This window comes from Cnephaeus nilssonii (genome assembly GCF_951640355.1).
Source record: "Cnephaeus nilssonii genome assembly, chromosome: 21".
Classification (NCBI taxonomy): domain Eukaryota; kingdom Metazoa; phylum Chordata; class Mammalia; order Chiroptera; family Vespertilionidae; genus Cnephaeus; species Cnephaeus nilssonii.
Genome location: NC_137092.1, coordinates 29,389,748 through 29,404,247, shown reverse-complemented (window position 1 = coordinate 29,404,247; position 14,500 = coordinate 29,389,748). Strand labels below are relative to the sequence as shown.

Here is a 14,500-nt window from a genome sequence, read left to right as displayed (position 1 = left end):
CAAAGAGCCGCATGTGGCTCGCGAGCTGCAGTTGGCCGACCACGGCCTTAAACGGCTTTGATGCTGGAGGCTGGAGAGGAGGCGGGGTAGGAAGTAGGGTGGAAGAGAAAGTGCTATACCAAAACAAGGGAATAAATCAAGAGAGAAGAAAACACAGGAACCAGGAAACATGATTCAAAACATTAGAGAAGGAAAGGAAATTCCCAGGGTGATGAGGAAAGGAACAGACAGGATGTAAGTTTTGCACCAGGCCTAGAGAGCAACCATTCCAGATTAGAACAGGAAGACAAAAATGCTCCCAGAGGAATATCTCAAGAAAACTAAAAAGGTTTTAAAAATTGATTTGATGGATAACCTGAAGTGTTTACCACAGTGAGAGGAATTTTACAGTCCTATCGGAGTGTATAGGAAAAAATTGATAGACATGAAAGCAAACAAAAAACTAAAGCAAATAACATTACAAACGTTAATACTAAATACTGCTGTTCTTGTGTTCTTGTTTTTGTTTTTTTACAAAGGGAGAGATTAAAAGTGAAGCTAATCAGTATAGATTATTCTTTTGAGAAACTAGGTTACAAAAAGAAAGAGTTCAGAGAAGAGAAACATAATGGCATGAAACTTTCCCTAACTGATCCTCTGACAGCCCATCCCTATAGTAGTATGAGCTGGCATACACAATCAATCTTATGTAATACCTTTAGCAACCCTGTGAGGCAAGCAGGTTTCATTAGCCTCCTTTTATAGATAAGGAAACAAGCTGCAAGAGCTGAAAAATGTACCCAGAATTGAATAGAAGTAGAACCATACTTCCTAGAATCCAAAACACTTGCTCTTCTATATTCTATGAATAACTTTCCAAAACATCACTTTGTCAAAAATCATACTATACTCATAAGAATAAAATCTAAAAGTGGTCAAAAATTAGCTCCAACATAATGAAATCCTCTTTTTTTTAAAAGAGGATTTAGAAAGGACGGGAGAGGGAGAGAGAGATAGAAACATCAATGATGAGAGAATCATTGATCGGCCGACTCCTGCATGCCCCCTACGGGAATTGAGCCCGCAACCAGGAATGTGCCCTTGATCAAAATCGAACCCAGGACCCTTCAGTCCACAAGTTGACACTCTGTCCACTGAGCCAAACTAGTTATGACATGAAAACCTCTTGAAATAAAAACATATTATGCCTAGTAAAGAATTAAAAATAGAACAATTCTTTAGTTAAATCCATTTTAACTATTACTATTACAGTACCTTTAAGTTAAGTGAATTAAATTCCTTTAATTGAAAACTAAAAAGAATCAATCATTTTAAGAATAAAACCAAATACACAAAGATTTAAAATATAATATATAAAGGGGAGAAAAACAAATACAAAAATGATCACTAAATATGTGACTGTGTTATCTGTAAATGCATCAAAAACATTTTCCAACATCAATATCTGCTTCAGAAATTTCAAAATATATAAACTTTTCACTCACTCTCTCAAGATTATTTTGTAACTAGTTAGAACCTATAGATACCCCTGATATACAAACACTTGACTCAAGACGGTCTCCATGCCGATGGCTGGTTGCTGCCCTGCAAGAGATGGAGCCACACACATTCGCAATGGCTTTCTCTCCACAGCCTTGATGGGAACATCTTCATGGCACCACTATTTACCCTCTCATCATAAACAAAGGTGTTTAGGGATCCCAAATCCTATTTAGACAACATGTAGTAGAACTAATGTGCATCTGAAATGAGAAATTCCTAATGTTTTTCATCACAAATATAGTAGTTCAGCTACTTGATAGGTTAAACAGGTCTTTAAATGTTAGCCTAGAAACTTACCCATTTATAATACCACTACAGGCCCGGTGCATGACATTCGTGCACTGAGGGGGGGGGGGGGTTCCCCTCAGCCTGGCCTGCACCCTCTCACAGTCCAGGACCCCTCAGGGAATGTCCGCCTGCTGGCTTAGACCCGCTCCCCATGTCCCTCTTGCAGTCCAGGACCCCTCGCTCCTTACCACCCGCCTGCTCACTGCTCCTTACTGCTGCCGTGGAGGCGAGAGAGGCTCCCACCACCACGCTGCGCTCACCAGCCGTGAGCCTGGCTTCTGGCTGAGCGGTGCTCCCCCTGTGGGAGTGCACTGACCACCAGGGGGTAGCTCCTGCGTTGAGTGTCTGCTTCCTGGTGGTCAGTGCACATCATAGCAACCAGTCGTTCTGGTCATTCCACCGTAACAGTCGCTTAGGCTTTTAGTATACAGATAAGATTTGTAAATGTTTTTCAGGGGGAAATGCATTTCAAATTCCAAAGCTCAGGTTAAATATGAATTCTTGAAACATAACAATTTGTAAGTGGGTGGCTACCTGTAAAAATGCTGGCAGTGGCTTAAGCAAGTTGGCATTATTAGGAAGAAGAGGAACTGGTTCTTAAGTCCTCTGCTTATATAAGGTCAGCAAAAGAACTAGAAGTATCATCAAGTCTACTGTAGAGAAACTTAAAATAGCTCCTTGTCATCACTACATGTTTAGTGAAGGATGAGGGGGAAAAGTCTCTTTAATTAACTTCAAAGAACATTTTGAATAAGAAGACAATATGAAAGCAATTATTAGTTTTACTAGTAGGATCACAAAAGATTATGAAAACTCATCCTATTGGTAGACAGCTAATCAGAAGATTGATGCAAGGATATTAAAAACAAGTTTGTTCTTTAAAATGTGGAAGTTAGCCCTAACTGGTTTGGCTCAGTGGATAGAGCGTTGGCCTGCGGACTGAAGGGTCCCAGGTTCGATTCCGGTCAAGGGCATGTACCTTGGCTGTGGGCACATCCCCAGCAGGGGGTTTGCAGGAGGCAGCTGATCGATGTTTCTCTCTCATCGATGTTTCTAACTCTCTATCCCTCTCCTTTCCTCTCTGCAAAAAATCAATAAAATATATATTTTTAAAAATGTGGAAGTTAAGCACCCTTGAAGATACTGCCTTCCCTAGTCACTGTCTTTCTAAAACATAGGGAAATGAAAAAGTGGAAGTGAAAGATTGAGTAATCAACCTAGTTTTGCTTTCAGGTCACTGCACTGACTAAACTAGGAAACATAAAATTCCAAAAGCCTGCAAAAATTCAGAAATTCATCAAAAAAGCATTAACTGAGTGCTTCCTTTCTATTTCTAATGTATTTTAGAGCATGAGTGAGCAAGCATATACATGAGCACACATAACATAGAATGCCTGGCTTGTACTGGTTCTAAAGGAGTAACTAAAAGCATAAGAACCATAAAGAGTAAAGCAGCATCCCTGGTAAAAATAAAACCAAAAGTTGAGCAGTGATTTATGACTTTCTGGAAGATAACCTTATGCTACAACTTAAACAGATCTGTAGCAGGTGTGTAACCCTCTGCATCTGCTCCCACCTGCACCCCACCAGCTCCTTCAGTACTGAAGAGCTGTATTTCTCTTAAGGCACCAAAGACTTCCAAACTTCTAGCTGTGTTATCTAGCCTAAGCCTTATCCTGTAATGCTCTTTCCCTCTATTCTCTCCACTACAGCCTCAGTGGTCTTTTGTTCCATAAATATTCAAGCCCATTCTTAACATAGGAACTTGTTCTAGCTCTTCTAACTGAAAAGCTCTTCCTCTTGTCACAAGATAAATTCCTTTTGGTTACTTCCTCAGAAAAGTGTTTCCCATACCTAAACAACCACCCTAGTGCTGATATTATTTATTTTTAGATTTGTTTATACTCTTCTGTTCCCACGAGAATGTAAGATCCATAGAGCAAGGACCTTGTCTGTGTTGGCCATTATATCCTCCACATTGAGAACAGTTCTGGCATATAGCAGACACTCAATAAACATACTGACTGTGTGGATGAAGAGTAGTCATTCAGTATTTATTGAGCATGGTGCCATATGCTGGCTACATATAATGCAAACTCTAGTAAGAAAGCTCATGGACCTTCCAGTTTTGTGATAGACCATAAGCAAGGGAACACACAAATACTTACATATTGTGACAAATGCTATTAAGGAAATAAGTGTTATGACTGAGAACTGAGGAGAGGCTATTTTAATTAGGGTGGTTAGAGTAAGGAGGAACGTGCCTGAAATGAATTTGGAGAGGTAGGTGGGAGCCAGATCATGTAAGGGAATGCCAAGAAGTTTGAAGTTTATTGTATACTAGAGGCCCGGTGCACAAAATTTGTGCATGGGGGTGGGGGAGTTTGTCCCTCAGCCCAGCATGCAACCTCTCTAATCTGGGATCCCTCTCACAATCCAGGACTGCTGGCTCCCAACCGCTCGCCTGCCTGCCTGCCTGATTGCCCCTAACCGCTTCTGCCTGCCAGCCTGATCACCCCCTAACCACTCCCCTGCCAGCCTGATCGATGCCTAACTGCTCCCCTGCCAGCCCGATTGCCCCTAACTGCCCTCCCCTGCAGTCATGGTCGCCCCCAACTGCCCTCCCCTGCTGGCCTGGTCACCCCTAACTGCCCTCCCTTGCCAGCCTGGTCGCCAGTAATTACCCTCCCCTGTTGGCCTGGTCACCCCCAACTGCCCTCCCCTGCAGGCCTGGTCTCCCCAACTGCCCTCCCACGTAGGCCTGGTCCCCCCCAACTACCCTCCCCTGCAGGCTTGGTCCCCCCAACTGCCCTCTCCTCCTGGCCTGGCCCCCCCAACTGCCCTTCCCTGCAGGCCTGGTCCCCCCAACTGCCCTCCCCTGCAGGCCTGGTCTCCCCAACTGCCCTCCCACGTAGGCCTGGTCCCCCCCAACTACCCTCCCCTGCAGGCTTGGTCCCCCCAACTGCCCTCTCCTCCTGGCCTGGCCCCAACTGCCCTTCCCTGCAGGCCTGGTCCCCCCAACTGCCCTCCCCTGCAGGCCTGGTCACCCCTAACTGCCCTCCCCTGTTGGCCTGGTCACCTCCAACTGGCCTCCCCTGCTGGCCTGGCCCCCACCCCCCCCATGCCCTCCTCTGCAGGCCTGGTCACCCCAACTGCCTTCCCTTGCAGGCCTGGTTCCCCCAACTGCCCTCCCCTGCACACCTGATCCCTCCCTACTGCCCTCCCCTGCTAGCCTTGTCACCCGCAACTGTTCTCCCCTGTAGGCCTGGTCCCCCCCCAGCTGCCCTCCCCTGCTGGCCATCTTGAGGTGGCCATCTTATGCCCACATGGGGGTGGCCATCTTTGACCACATGGGGGCAGTCATCTTGTGTGTTGGAGTGACAGTCAATATGCATATTACCTCTTTATTAGATAGGATTTTAAAATTGGAAGCTTTTAGGATTTTAAGCAGAGAATGAAAGCTGATTTGTGTTTTTTAAAGTATCTTAGACTTCTAGTCAAGTTGACTTGAAGTTCACAAACTCCCCATCTTTGTCCAAAACATCATTGAATGAATACAGAAAATTTCAAAAGAATATCCCAAGTATATACACAATTAATATTTCTATGAACAAAAAAAAGTAGAAAACTATACTAAATCGGTTAAGTCAAATATCACCTCCACAGACAAGCACCCTAGGCTTAAACAATTTTATGGATGAATCTTATCCACTCTTCGAAAAAAACAAATAACCTCTATGTTTACAAACTGTCTTATGAGAGCATGAATACAAAAGATCCACTCAGCTTGAGGACAGTGGTTACTTCTGAAGAGGGGTGGAATGGGATTGTGGAGGGCTACAAAGAAAGTTTCCACTATATCCATACCTTTTAGCTCCTGTAAAGGTCGGAAGCAAGCTTGGCAAAATGTGAATAGCCCTAAAGTATGAGTGGTAGGTACAAAGATGACATTATGTTGTACTCCATATTTTCTGTTTGATATATTTTAAATAATTTTTTAAAAATCAATCGTGCCTGATGTCTACACAATGAAATGGAAGAGAGCAAGAGTGAAACAGGAAGCCCTTCTAGAAAGCATGTGTAGAAATCCTGGCTACAGTAATGGTGACCGAGACTCGAGGTGATAATAATGAGATGAAGTAGATTCAAGTAAAATTCTATTTCCATGGAATAATTTGTGGAACTTATTGATAGACTGGATATGAGGAGCTCAAAAGAGGAAAAACTCAAGGTTAACTGTGGCTAAAGCAAAGTGTACATGAAGGTGCCATTTTATCCGAGGAAGAAAACTGGGAAAGGAACCAGTTAGAGGACATGATAGAATCCTGTTTTAAGTTCATCTCCTATTTCTTCCACTCAGACATAAGCTCTTTATGGGGAGCATCTGTGTACTTTACCTTACCTCTGTATTCCCTAAAGTTCCTAACATAACTATGCCAAATCAATGTTACACAGTGTACACTGCCTATATTCAGTTGGTCCTCTGTATCTGGGATTCTACATCCATGGATTCAACCAGCATGGATTGAAAATATTTGGGAGAGAAAAAAAAGTTGCATTGTTGCTGACATGTACGATGTAGTTAGGCCTGTGATAATTGTGTCTGTATGAACTTTTTTTCTCATTACTCCCTAAGCAATATAGTATAACAATTATTTACAAAGCACTTACATTGTATTAGATATAAGTAATTTAGAGATAATTAAATTATACAGAAGGATGTGAGTAGATTATGAAAAGGATTTACGCATCTGTGGATTTTTCTATCTGTGGGAGGTCCTGGAACCAATCCTCCCAGTTACCGAGGGAAGACTATATTGTTTTGAAAACCAGACCACCTTTTTTAAAAGTATCAGCTTTCAAAAACATTTGATATCACTTAATAGTCTAATAACAAAAAGAAACTTTCAAGAAGTCCCAATAAGTTTTATCATGCAGCTTATTTAATTTTTATGTTCCATATAAATTTATTTTTCACATTAAGCCATTTTAATTAATTTTGTATGATTTTACCAGCTAGATGCATTATAAGCTATGCAATATTAAAAGGCAAACCACTGTAAATGGGATAAAATTTATAATAGGGTTATTATTACATAGCATCTCCTTACCAATTACTATTCATGTATCTTAGTTATACAGAGCCCTTTATCTCATGTAATTCATAAATGACCTCAAATAAGTAGGTAGGAACATTTCTGTAATATTTAGTTAGAGTTGGTATTCACACAGAAAGCATTAGGTCCCTTATCATAAGGAAACTAATGCTTGAAATGACTTGTCCAAGGGTGTACAGCAAGCTAATACAACTGCAAGCTAATTTTGCTGTGCTTAAAGAGCTGATGCTATTCTAAACTTATAAACATTATGAAAATGTATAATGACCAAATCTCCTCAAAATTTATCCAGAAGATAGACTCTGATTATTCTTTTGCTTACTTTTGAAGTCAGAATCATATGATACAGAGATTTTTCTAATACTACATTAATGGAATGGTAGGAATAAAATCATGTAGATGTTTAAGGGATCATTAAAGCAAATCTGTTTTCCTTCCTAAGATAAAAAGGTCACCAAGTTTCTTTAGAGGGAATTAACTGTGTCTAAAAAGTCATAATACTTGAGTATATTATGATACCACAAGTTTCGATTCTTATTTTTATGTTGCTCAAAACCAAAACAAGTATATTTCAACCACTGCATTTGGCAACTATCCCTTTTTGGTGAACCATGACAACTAAGCATTAAGTCTAGGTCAATTTTTATTTCAAACACAGTGAATGCTGTGATTTTAAGCACTTTCAGAGTATCTTTATGCTTGTATTTTCCCTTCGTAATTTATTCCATTAACTTGGGGGATTTGGGGAGAGCAAGGACACCTTTCTGGTAGCTCAGAATTCAACAAAGGTAAGGTCCTCAAAGCCATATGTATAACTATCCCTTGCAAATAAATCAGGTCTTAACAATTTTTTTAATAGCTCAGAAGCAGTACTTTTGCATGCCAAAAGTAAATTCCAAAAGGTTTCTTAGAAAAATTGTTACAAATTTTTAAATGTGAGAATGGAGCCACTTAAAAATGTAATGATCCCACATTTTTAGCAATGCCACTTGTTTCTGCATTTACATAACTTTGTATCAATTTGATTTCTCTCTTTTAGAGGATGGATCTAAATGGAAACAGAATTGAGTTGAAAGGTGTAACAAGTGTATACATCTCTTAAGTTCAACATTGTATTTTTAGTGGATTTTATTTTGTAAAGGATGAAAAAACCAATGAAGGTGACACTGGGAAGTGACACCATGAGTACTTCAATAGTATAATTCTGGCCGTAGTGCAAAGTTAGAGATGGGAGAGTATTATAATAAAAGTTAGAGAATGGAAAGCTGTTATAATAGTCTAGGTCAGGAGAAAGCTTTATAAAGCCCAGATTTCTGTGTCCTACTCCTAGAGATTCTGAGTCAGTAGGTTTAGAGCAACTTCTCATATCCTTAGTAAAGAGCTAAACATGGCTGGCTGATAGTGAGTTACAGCATCAGCCCTTGATGCTGACACCTTTAAATGAGTATCAGGAACCCATAAAAGTTACAAGCTGATTTTACCACAAATGAACAGACTCACCTGGATCAGGATCATATTTTAGGTCCACTGGGTGTACAACAGGGTGATATTCCTTCTAAACATAATATAAATTAAAACAGATTTAATTTCACCACTTCATGCCTCATATAAACATGTTCTTCAGCTAATGTAAGCAAATATACTATTAGTAGTACCATTCTTTTGCCCCCCAAAATGAAATCCTGCAATCTGTAGGAAAGGGAGAGGAAAAGAAGAAAAGATCAAATCTAAGTCTGAACTATACCTTTCACAGTATTGCCACCTACTGCATACACTAAGAAATTACACCATAAAAAATTTAAGAAAAGCAATCAAGCAAATTAAAGGCACAGAGACTAAATTTTGTGTTTCAAGTAGTAGGTAGTCTCCAAATTATGAGTGAACTGTTTTTCAAAAGTTCACTTTAAGACAAGGAAGGGTTTGAAACTCAGAACTCATATTCCCACAGAAACTGTTTTTAAAAGTGGCTGCCACTGCCATGTCAGCACATTAAAGCCTACAGTATACATCCTGTGATACACTAAGACTACAGTAGCAGAATTACAGGAACAGGATCCACAATTCAGGCAAAAAGAAAGAGGAAAATCTTCCTCCTTACTCTTGTCCAAAGCTAGCAAGAGCCAAAAAGGTTTTTTAAAAAGCTGTCTTGGGGGCTGAGGGCTGGGGGTGGTGGTGGAGAGATTGAGCAAGAGAGAAAAGAAGCTGTCTTAGAATAGAAGTAATCCTGTTATTTGCAGATTTTTAATATTTCCTACAACTTTTGTGATATTATGCTATGTCAGTACAGTTTTGGTAATATTATTATATTTAAATCTTTTTTTCTTGAATATTAATGTTTATTGGATGTAACATTATACTTTAAAGTCATTTTTCTTGAAAATAAAAAAATAATAAATTAAAATAAAAAATAAATTTTAAAAAAGAAGCTGTCTTGCCCTAGCTGGTTTGGCTCGGTGGATAGAGCATCGGCCTGCGGACTGAAGGATCCTGGGTTCAATTCCGGTCAAGGGCACATGCCAGGATTGCGGGCTCGATCCCCAGTGGGGGAGTGCAAGAGGCAGCCGATCAATGATTCTCTCTCATCATTGATGTCTCTCTCTCTCTCCCTCTGCCTTCCTCAGTGAAATCAATAAAAATATATATTTTTTAAAAAGTCGACTCTATGTCCTCTCTTTAAAATAATTTAAAAAATTAAAATAAAAAAAAAGAAGCTGTCTTTAGTATCTTCCCCCCATCCGTTTTGCATCACTTTTAAACTTCTACAGCAGTACCTCATCTAGGCCTGCCAACTTTCTTTCCTTTATGCAATACTGATTACTAGGTTGTTTTTTTTTCAGGGAAGGAGGGGTAGTTAATAGGAAAGACACATTTTGAATGTCTTTCCTAAGAAAACCTTAAAAAGGGGGTGGGGAATAAAGCAGGGTATTTCTTTGAAGAAGAAGTTCTACAGAAGAAAAAAGAAAAAATTCTGCTTATAATTATTTTTTTCTCATAGAATGACTAAAATATTGCCTTTACTGTCTAAAATAATTTCTGAAAGGAAAGTAATCAAAAGATTTATATGTAAAGTATGTTAATTTTAAAAACTAAGGGCAAACAGTATATCACAATGTAAAGCAACATGTTATTTCTAGCTGCAGAGGCCAAAGCCACTCCCCAGCAAAACTACTCTTGACCCATCATGACTTTGGGAGCTAAACAAATTACACACAATTCATAAAGCAAATTTCAGTATTTTGAAAAGGTACTCAGTCTTCGCCATGAATTTACAAAATATGAACTCATATACAAATAATATGCTAAACGCAAATGACAAATAGAAAGAAAAGCCTTAAAAAATAAAATTATCTTTTTCTTTTTCCTTCCTGGTATCAGAATTATAAAGTCATTGTCAATATTCCATCTTCAAAGTCTATGTTAGTATGTTAGAACAGAAAAAAGTCTTCAAGAGACAAAAACAGTAGTAATTAAAGAAAGAAAAATAAAAATAAAAAGGTCATTTATCTCTACACGAATTCTATAGTTTAATTTTGTATTGTAGTAAAAGAGACATAACATAAACTTGACTATTTTAAAGATAAATCATCTTACCAGAATTTCTTGTTTTGCTTTTATAATTTTTATGACACATTCAAGGATCTTTCTGGGATACTGCTTACGTTTCGTGGCTAAGTCTACTATGATTTCATCAAAATGATCTTCAAGTTCTTTGATATCAGAATCTATTTAAAGAAAAAAACATATCAAAAAATTCCTTAAAACAATTGTTTATATTCTACATAGAATGTAATGTAATTAAGCTAAATTTAGAAAACACAAAATAATTAAGGAAAACAAATATGGCAAGTTAGTGGATACCCTCACTTTGGTGATTGATTCATTCATATATTGAACAATTGATTAATCAGAGAAACCTATTTTTTAAAAAATATTAAATACTAACTTCTATTTTAATACTCTTACAGTTATAGAGAGGAAAGAGGCCCTGGCCAGTTAGCTCAGTTGGTTAGAGCATCATCCCAATATGCCAAGGTTGCAGTTTGATCTCAGGTCAAGGCACATACAAGAAGCAACCAATGAATATATAAATGCGTGGAGAAAAGAATCAATGTTTCTCTCTTTCCCTTCCTTTCTCTCTAAAATCAGTAAATTTTTTAAAAGTTTTATTAAACACTAAAGGCCGTCAGCTTAACTGGTCTTATAGCTTGTGTTCCGCTGTGTCAAAGCTTCATTAGTGAGAAGTACCATACATATTTCTTGGAAACATTTTTAGACACTGCTGATATATATCAGCATATATTTACATATTGGTAGAGATAACTGAGGTGCAGTATGGCCTTTCACGTATGTAACAAATATTAAGTCCAACTAAATTACTTATTTTGAAGAGTATTAAAAGAGATACGGTCATTTCTTACTTTAAAAAGTCATTTAAATGAGCAGCCTTCCCTAAATTTTAATTTTTCCATTTGAAAAGTTCAATCAGTAACCTGAAAGGAAGAATGTACTATTTCACACAAAAAAATATCAAGTCTCCCAGCTAATCTATGTAGGAAAGAAAATGGTTTCTTAGCGCCACCTAATGATAAAGCTATAAAAGTGAAATGTATAAACAATTTGAGCAGGGAAGAGTCATTAATTTAACAAATATTTAGTGGGTGCCTACTGTATGTCAAGCTAAGTATTGAAAACATAGTAATGAGAAAAAAAATATATAGTCCCTGCTCTCAAGGAACTTACATTTTAATTTTTAAATGTGCCTGGTCAATCGTCCTGAAATCAAATCCACTCAGGGTAGTTAAGGGGCAGAAAAGAAGTTGCTTTCACTTATACGTATATTCCCATATTCATTCATTTGCTCATTTGTTTGTTCACTCATTTATACAATAAAATAGACAAAAACCTCTGCCCTTGTGAAGCTTACTTATTGCTTCTATGTATCAGGATCAGATACAAATCATATTAATTCTACCTGCTGAACATCTCTTGCACCTTTTTCTTTCTCTCCTTTCCCAGTCATGGGGCAGATCTTCACGGTATTATGCTGTACTACTGCAATAACCTCCCTGAGGTCCGCCCGCCTTGAATTTTTCCCTTCTCCAATTCATCCCCACACAGAGCGAGCAGTTAGCTTTCGTGTAAGTTCTATTTTAAAAGCCTTCACCAGTTCCCCATTACCTACAAGGTAAAGTAGAAATTCTTGAGCACATCCTAGAGGGCTCTCTGTGATCTGGCCCCAACTTACCTTTCTGACCATATCTGCCATTAGTTTTCCCAATTCACTTCTGACATTTTCAAAACATAGCACTCCTTTGTGCCTTTGCACATGCTGTTTCCTCTACTTGAAATGTCCTTCCTACTTCCTTTCTGTCTAGCACATTCTCATTTATTACATGCATTTAATAACCTACTCTGTTATGTCTACTCCCACTTCCCAAAGAGTATAGTGATTCCTTGTCCATTTCCTTCCATTAATGATGAGTTGCTAAATGGTAAGGACCATGTCCTTGCATCTATCTCCTGACATTTGGCATAGTGGCTGACATTTATCAAGTGCCCATGAAAAAAAAGTACAAGGGTTATAACTATTTTCCCTCACAGTTATGAGGGGGAAAGGAGACAAAGATATACATACTCCACCCAGGTTACCAACCTGTCAGGAAATATATGTGCTAATCTATAAACTGATTAATTCTATTGCTAAAGGCAGTCTTTGCCAATCAATAAAGCAATTCCAAAATGACCTTAGAGAAAAAGAGTCAGATAAAGACACTGTAAAGGCTGTATAGCTTGAACTTGTAGATGGTTCTGATACACTCCCTCTTCCCTACAATCACTCTAATAATATTTGAAAAATCCAGTGTTACTGTTTTTAATGTCTTAATACGTAAACCAGAAAGTACAATTTGGTAACTCTGAGGAGATAACTACTACACAGGGATGTGCAAAAGTAGGTTTATAGTTGTGAGTGCACGAAACAGTTTATTCATGTATTATTATTTATTATTATACTAGAGGCCCGGTGCACGAAATTTGTGCACAGGGGGGGGGGTGTGTCCCTTAGCCCAGCCTGCACCCTCTCCAATCTGGGATCCCGGATCGGGCCTAAACGGGCAGTTGGACATCCCTCTCACAATCCAGGACTGCTGGCTCCCAACTGATCACCTGCCTGCCTTCCTGATTGTCCCTAACTGCTTCTGCCTGCCAGCCTGATCACCCCCTAACCACTCTGCTGCCAGCCTGATTGATGCCTAACTGCTCCCCCAGCCAGCCTGTTTGCCCCCAACTTCCCTCCTCTGCCGGCCTAGTCACCCCTAACTGCCCTCCCCTGCAGGGTTTATCGCCTTCAACTGCCCTCCCTTGCAGGCCTGGTGCCTCCCAACTGCCATCCCCTGCTGGCCATCTTGTGGTGGCCATCTTGTGTCCACATGGGGGCAGGATCTTTGACCACATGGGGGCAGCTATATTGTGTGTTGCAGTGATGATCAATCTGCATATTACTCTTTTATTAGATAGGATAGAGGCCTGATGCATGGGTGGGGGCTGACTGGTTTGCTCTGAAGGGTGGGGGTTCCCTTGGGGCATGGGGCGGCCTGAGCGAGGGTCCTGTGGTGGTTTGCAGGCCGGCCATGCCCCCTGGCGACCCAAGAGGAGGCCCTGGTATCTGGAATTTATTTACCTTCTACAATTGAAACTTTGTAGCCTGGAGCAAAGCCAAGCCTGCTGCTCGCTCCTCGGCCAACAGCGATTTCTGTTGGAGTTAATTCACCTTCTATAATTGAAACTTTGTAGCCTTGAGTGGAGGCTTAGGCCGGCAACAGGATGGCTTCGTTTGTTACCGCGGAAACCCAAGCCTCCCTCCCGCTCTCAGTGGCTGTAGCCATCTTGGTTGGGTTTATTTGCATATTTGCTCCAGATTGGCTGGTGGGCGTGGCTTGGTTGGTGGGCGTGGCTTAGGCGTAGCTAAGATGCGGTCAATTTGCATATTGCTCTATTATTAGGTAGGATTATTTGTTTGTATTACAACTGTAAACTTACTTTTGCCTATCCCTGTAATAATCCCAAGCATTAGACAGTAAAGTCTTCTGGGCAAAGTATTATCTCAATGTTGAGAAGAAAAATTACAACCACAGAGGGTTATCTGATGGGTTTGGAATCAGCTCAAAGGTATCTGAGTAATCAGAACAGTAAAAAGTGGTATTAAACTATGCTGATCAGATCTCTATAATACCACTATGGGGACAGACAAAACACGCTGGCCCACTTCTTCAGGACATTGCTGAAGAATTGTGCTTCTTTTTCCACACTGATCATTATTTTTCTACTGAATTTTTTTTTTCTCCTACACTGAACATTTTCTTTCTACCAAAAACTGATTTCTTTAGATATGTCAATAACATTAGTTAGGGTACAATCAAGTCTGCTTTGGACCAGGAAATATTCTGTCTTTTTAAGGAGGTTTCTCTATATATTGATCTCATACTTGACATAGAATTCCTATAGTTTAACTTCACATTCTTAAGGGTATTTCACTGTCTAAGAATCACTTGTAA

At 39.4% G+C, this 14,500-nt stretch overlaps 1 protein-coding gene across 2 annotated transcripts in view; it reads right to left on the bottom strand.

Moving 5' to 3' along the window:
• Nucleotides 1–14,500, bottom strand: part of NSL1 (NSL1 component of MIS12 kinetochore complex) — a 41,323-nt gene that overhangs the window by 22,365 nt on the left and 4,458 nt on the right. For both annotated transcript variants that reach the window (XM_079761927.1, XM_079761926.1), the window contains exons 3-4: nucleotides 10,539–10,669; nucleotides 8,448–8,502 (exon numbers count right to left, since the gene is read on the bottom strand). In XM_079761927.1, coding sequence (XP_079618053.1) covers nucleotides 8,448–8,502; nucleotides 10,539–10,669 — 186 coding nt within the window. The remainder of the gene's footprint in view (nucleotides 1–8,447; nucleotides 8,503–10,538; nucleotides 10,670–14,500) is intronic.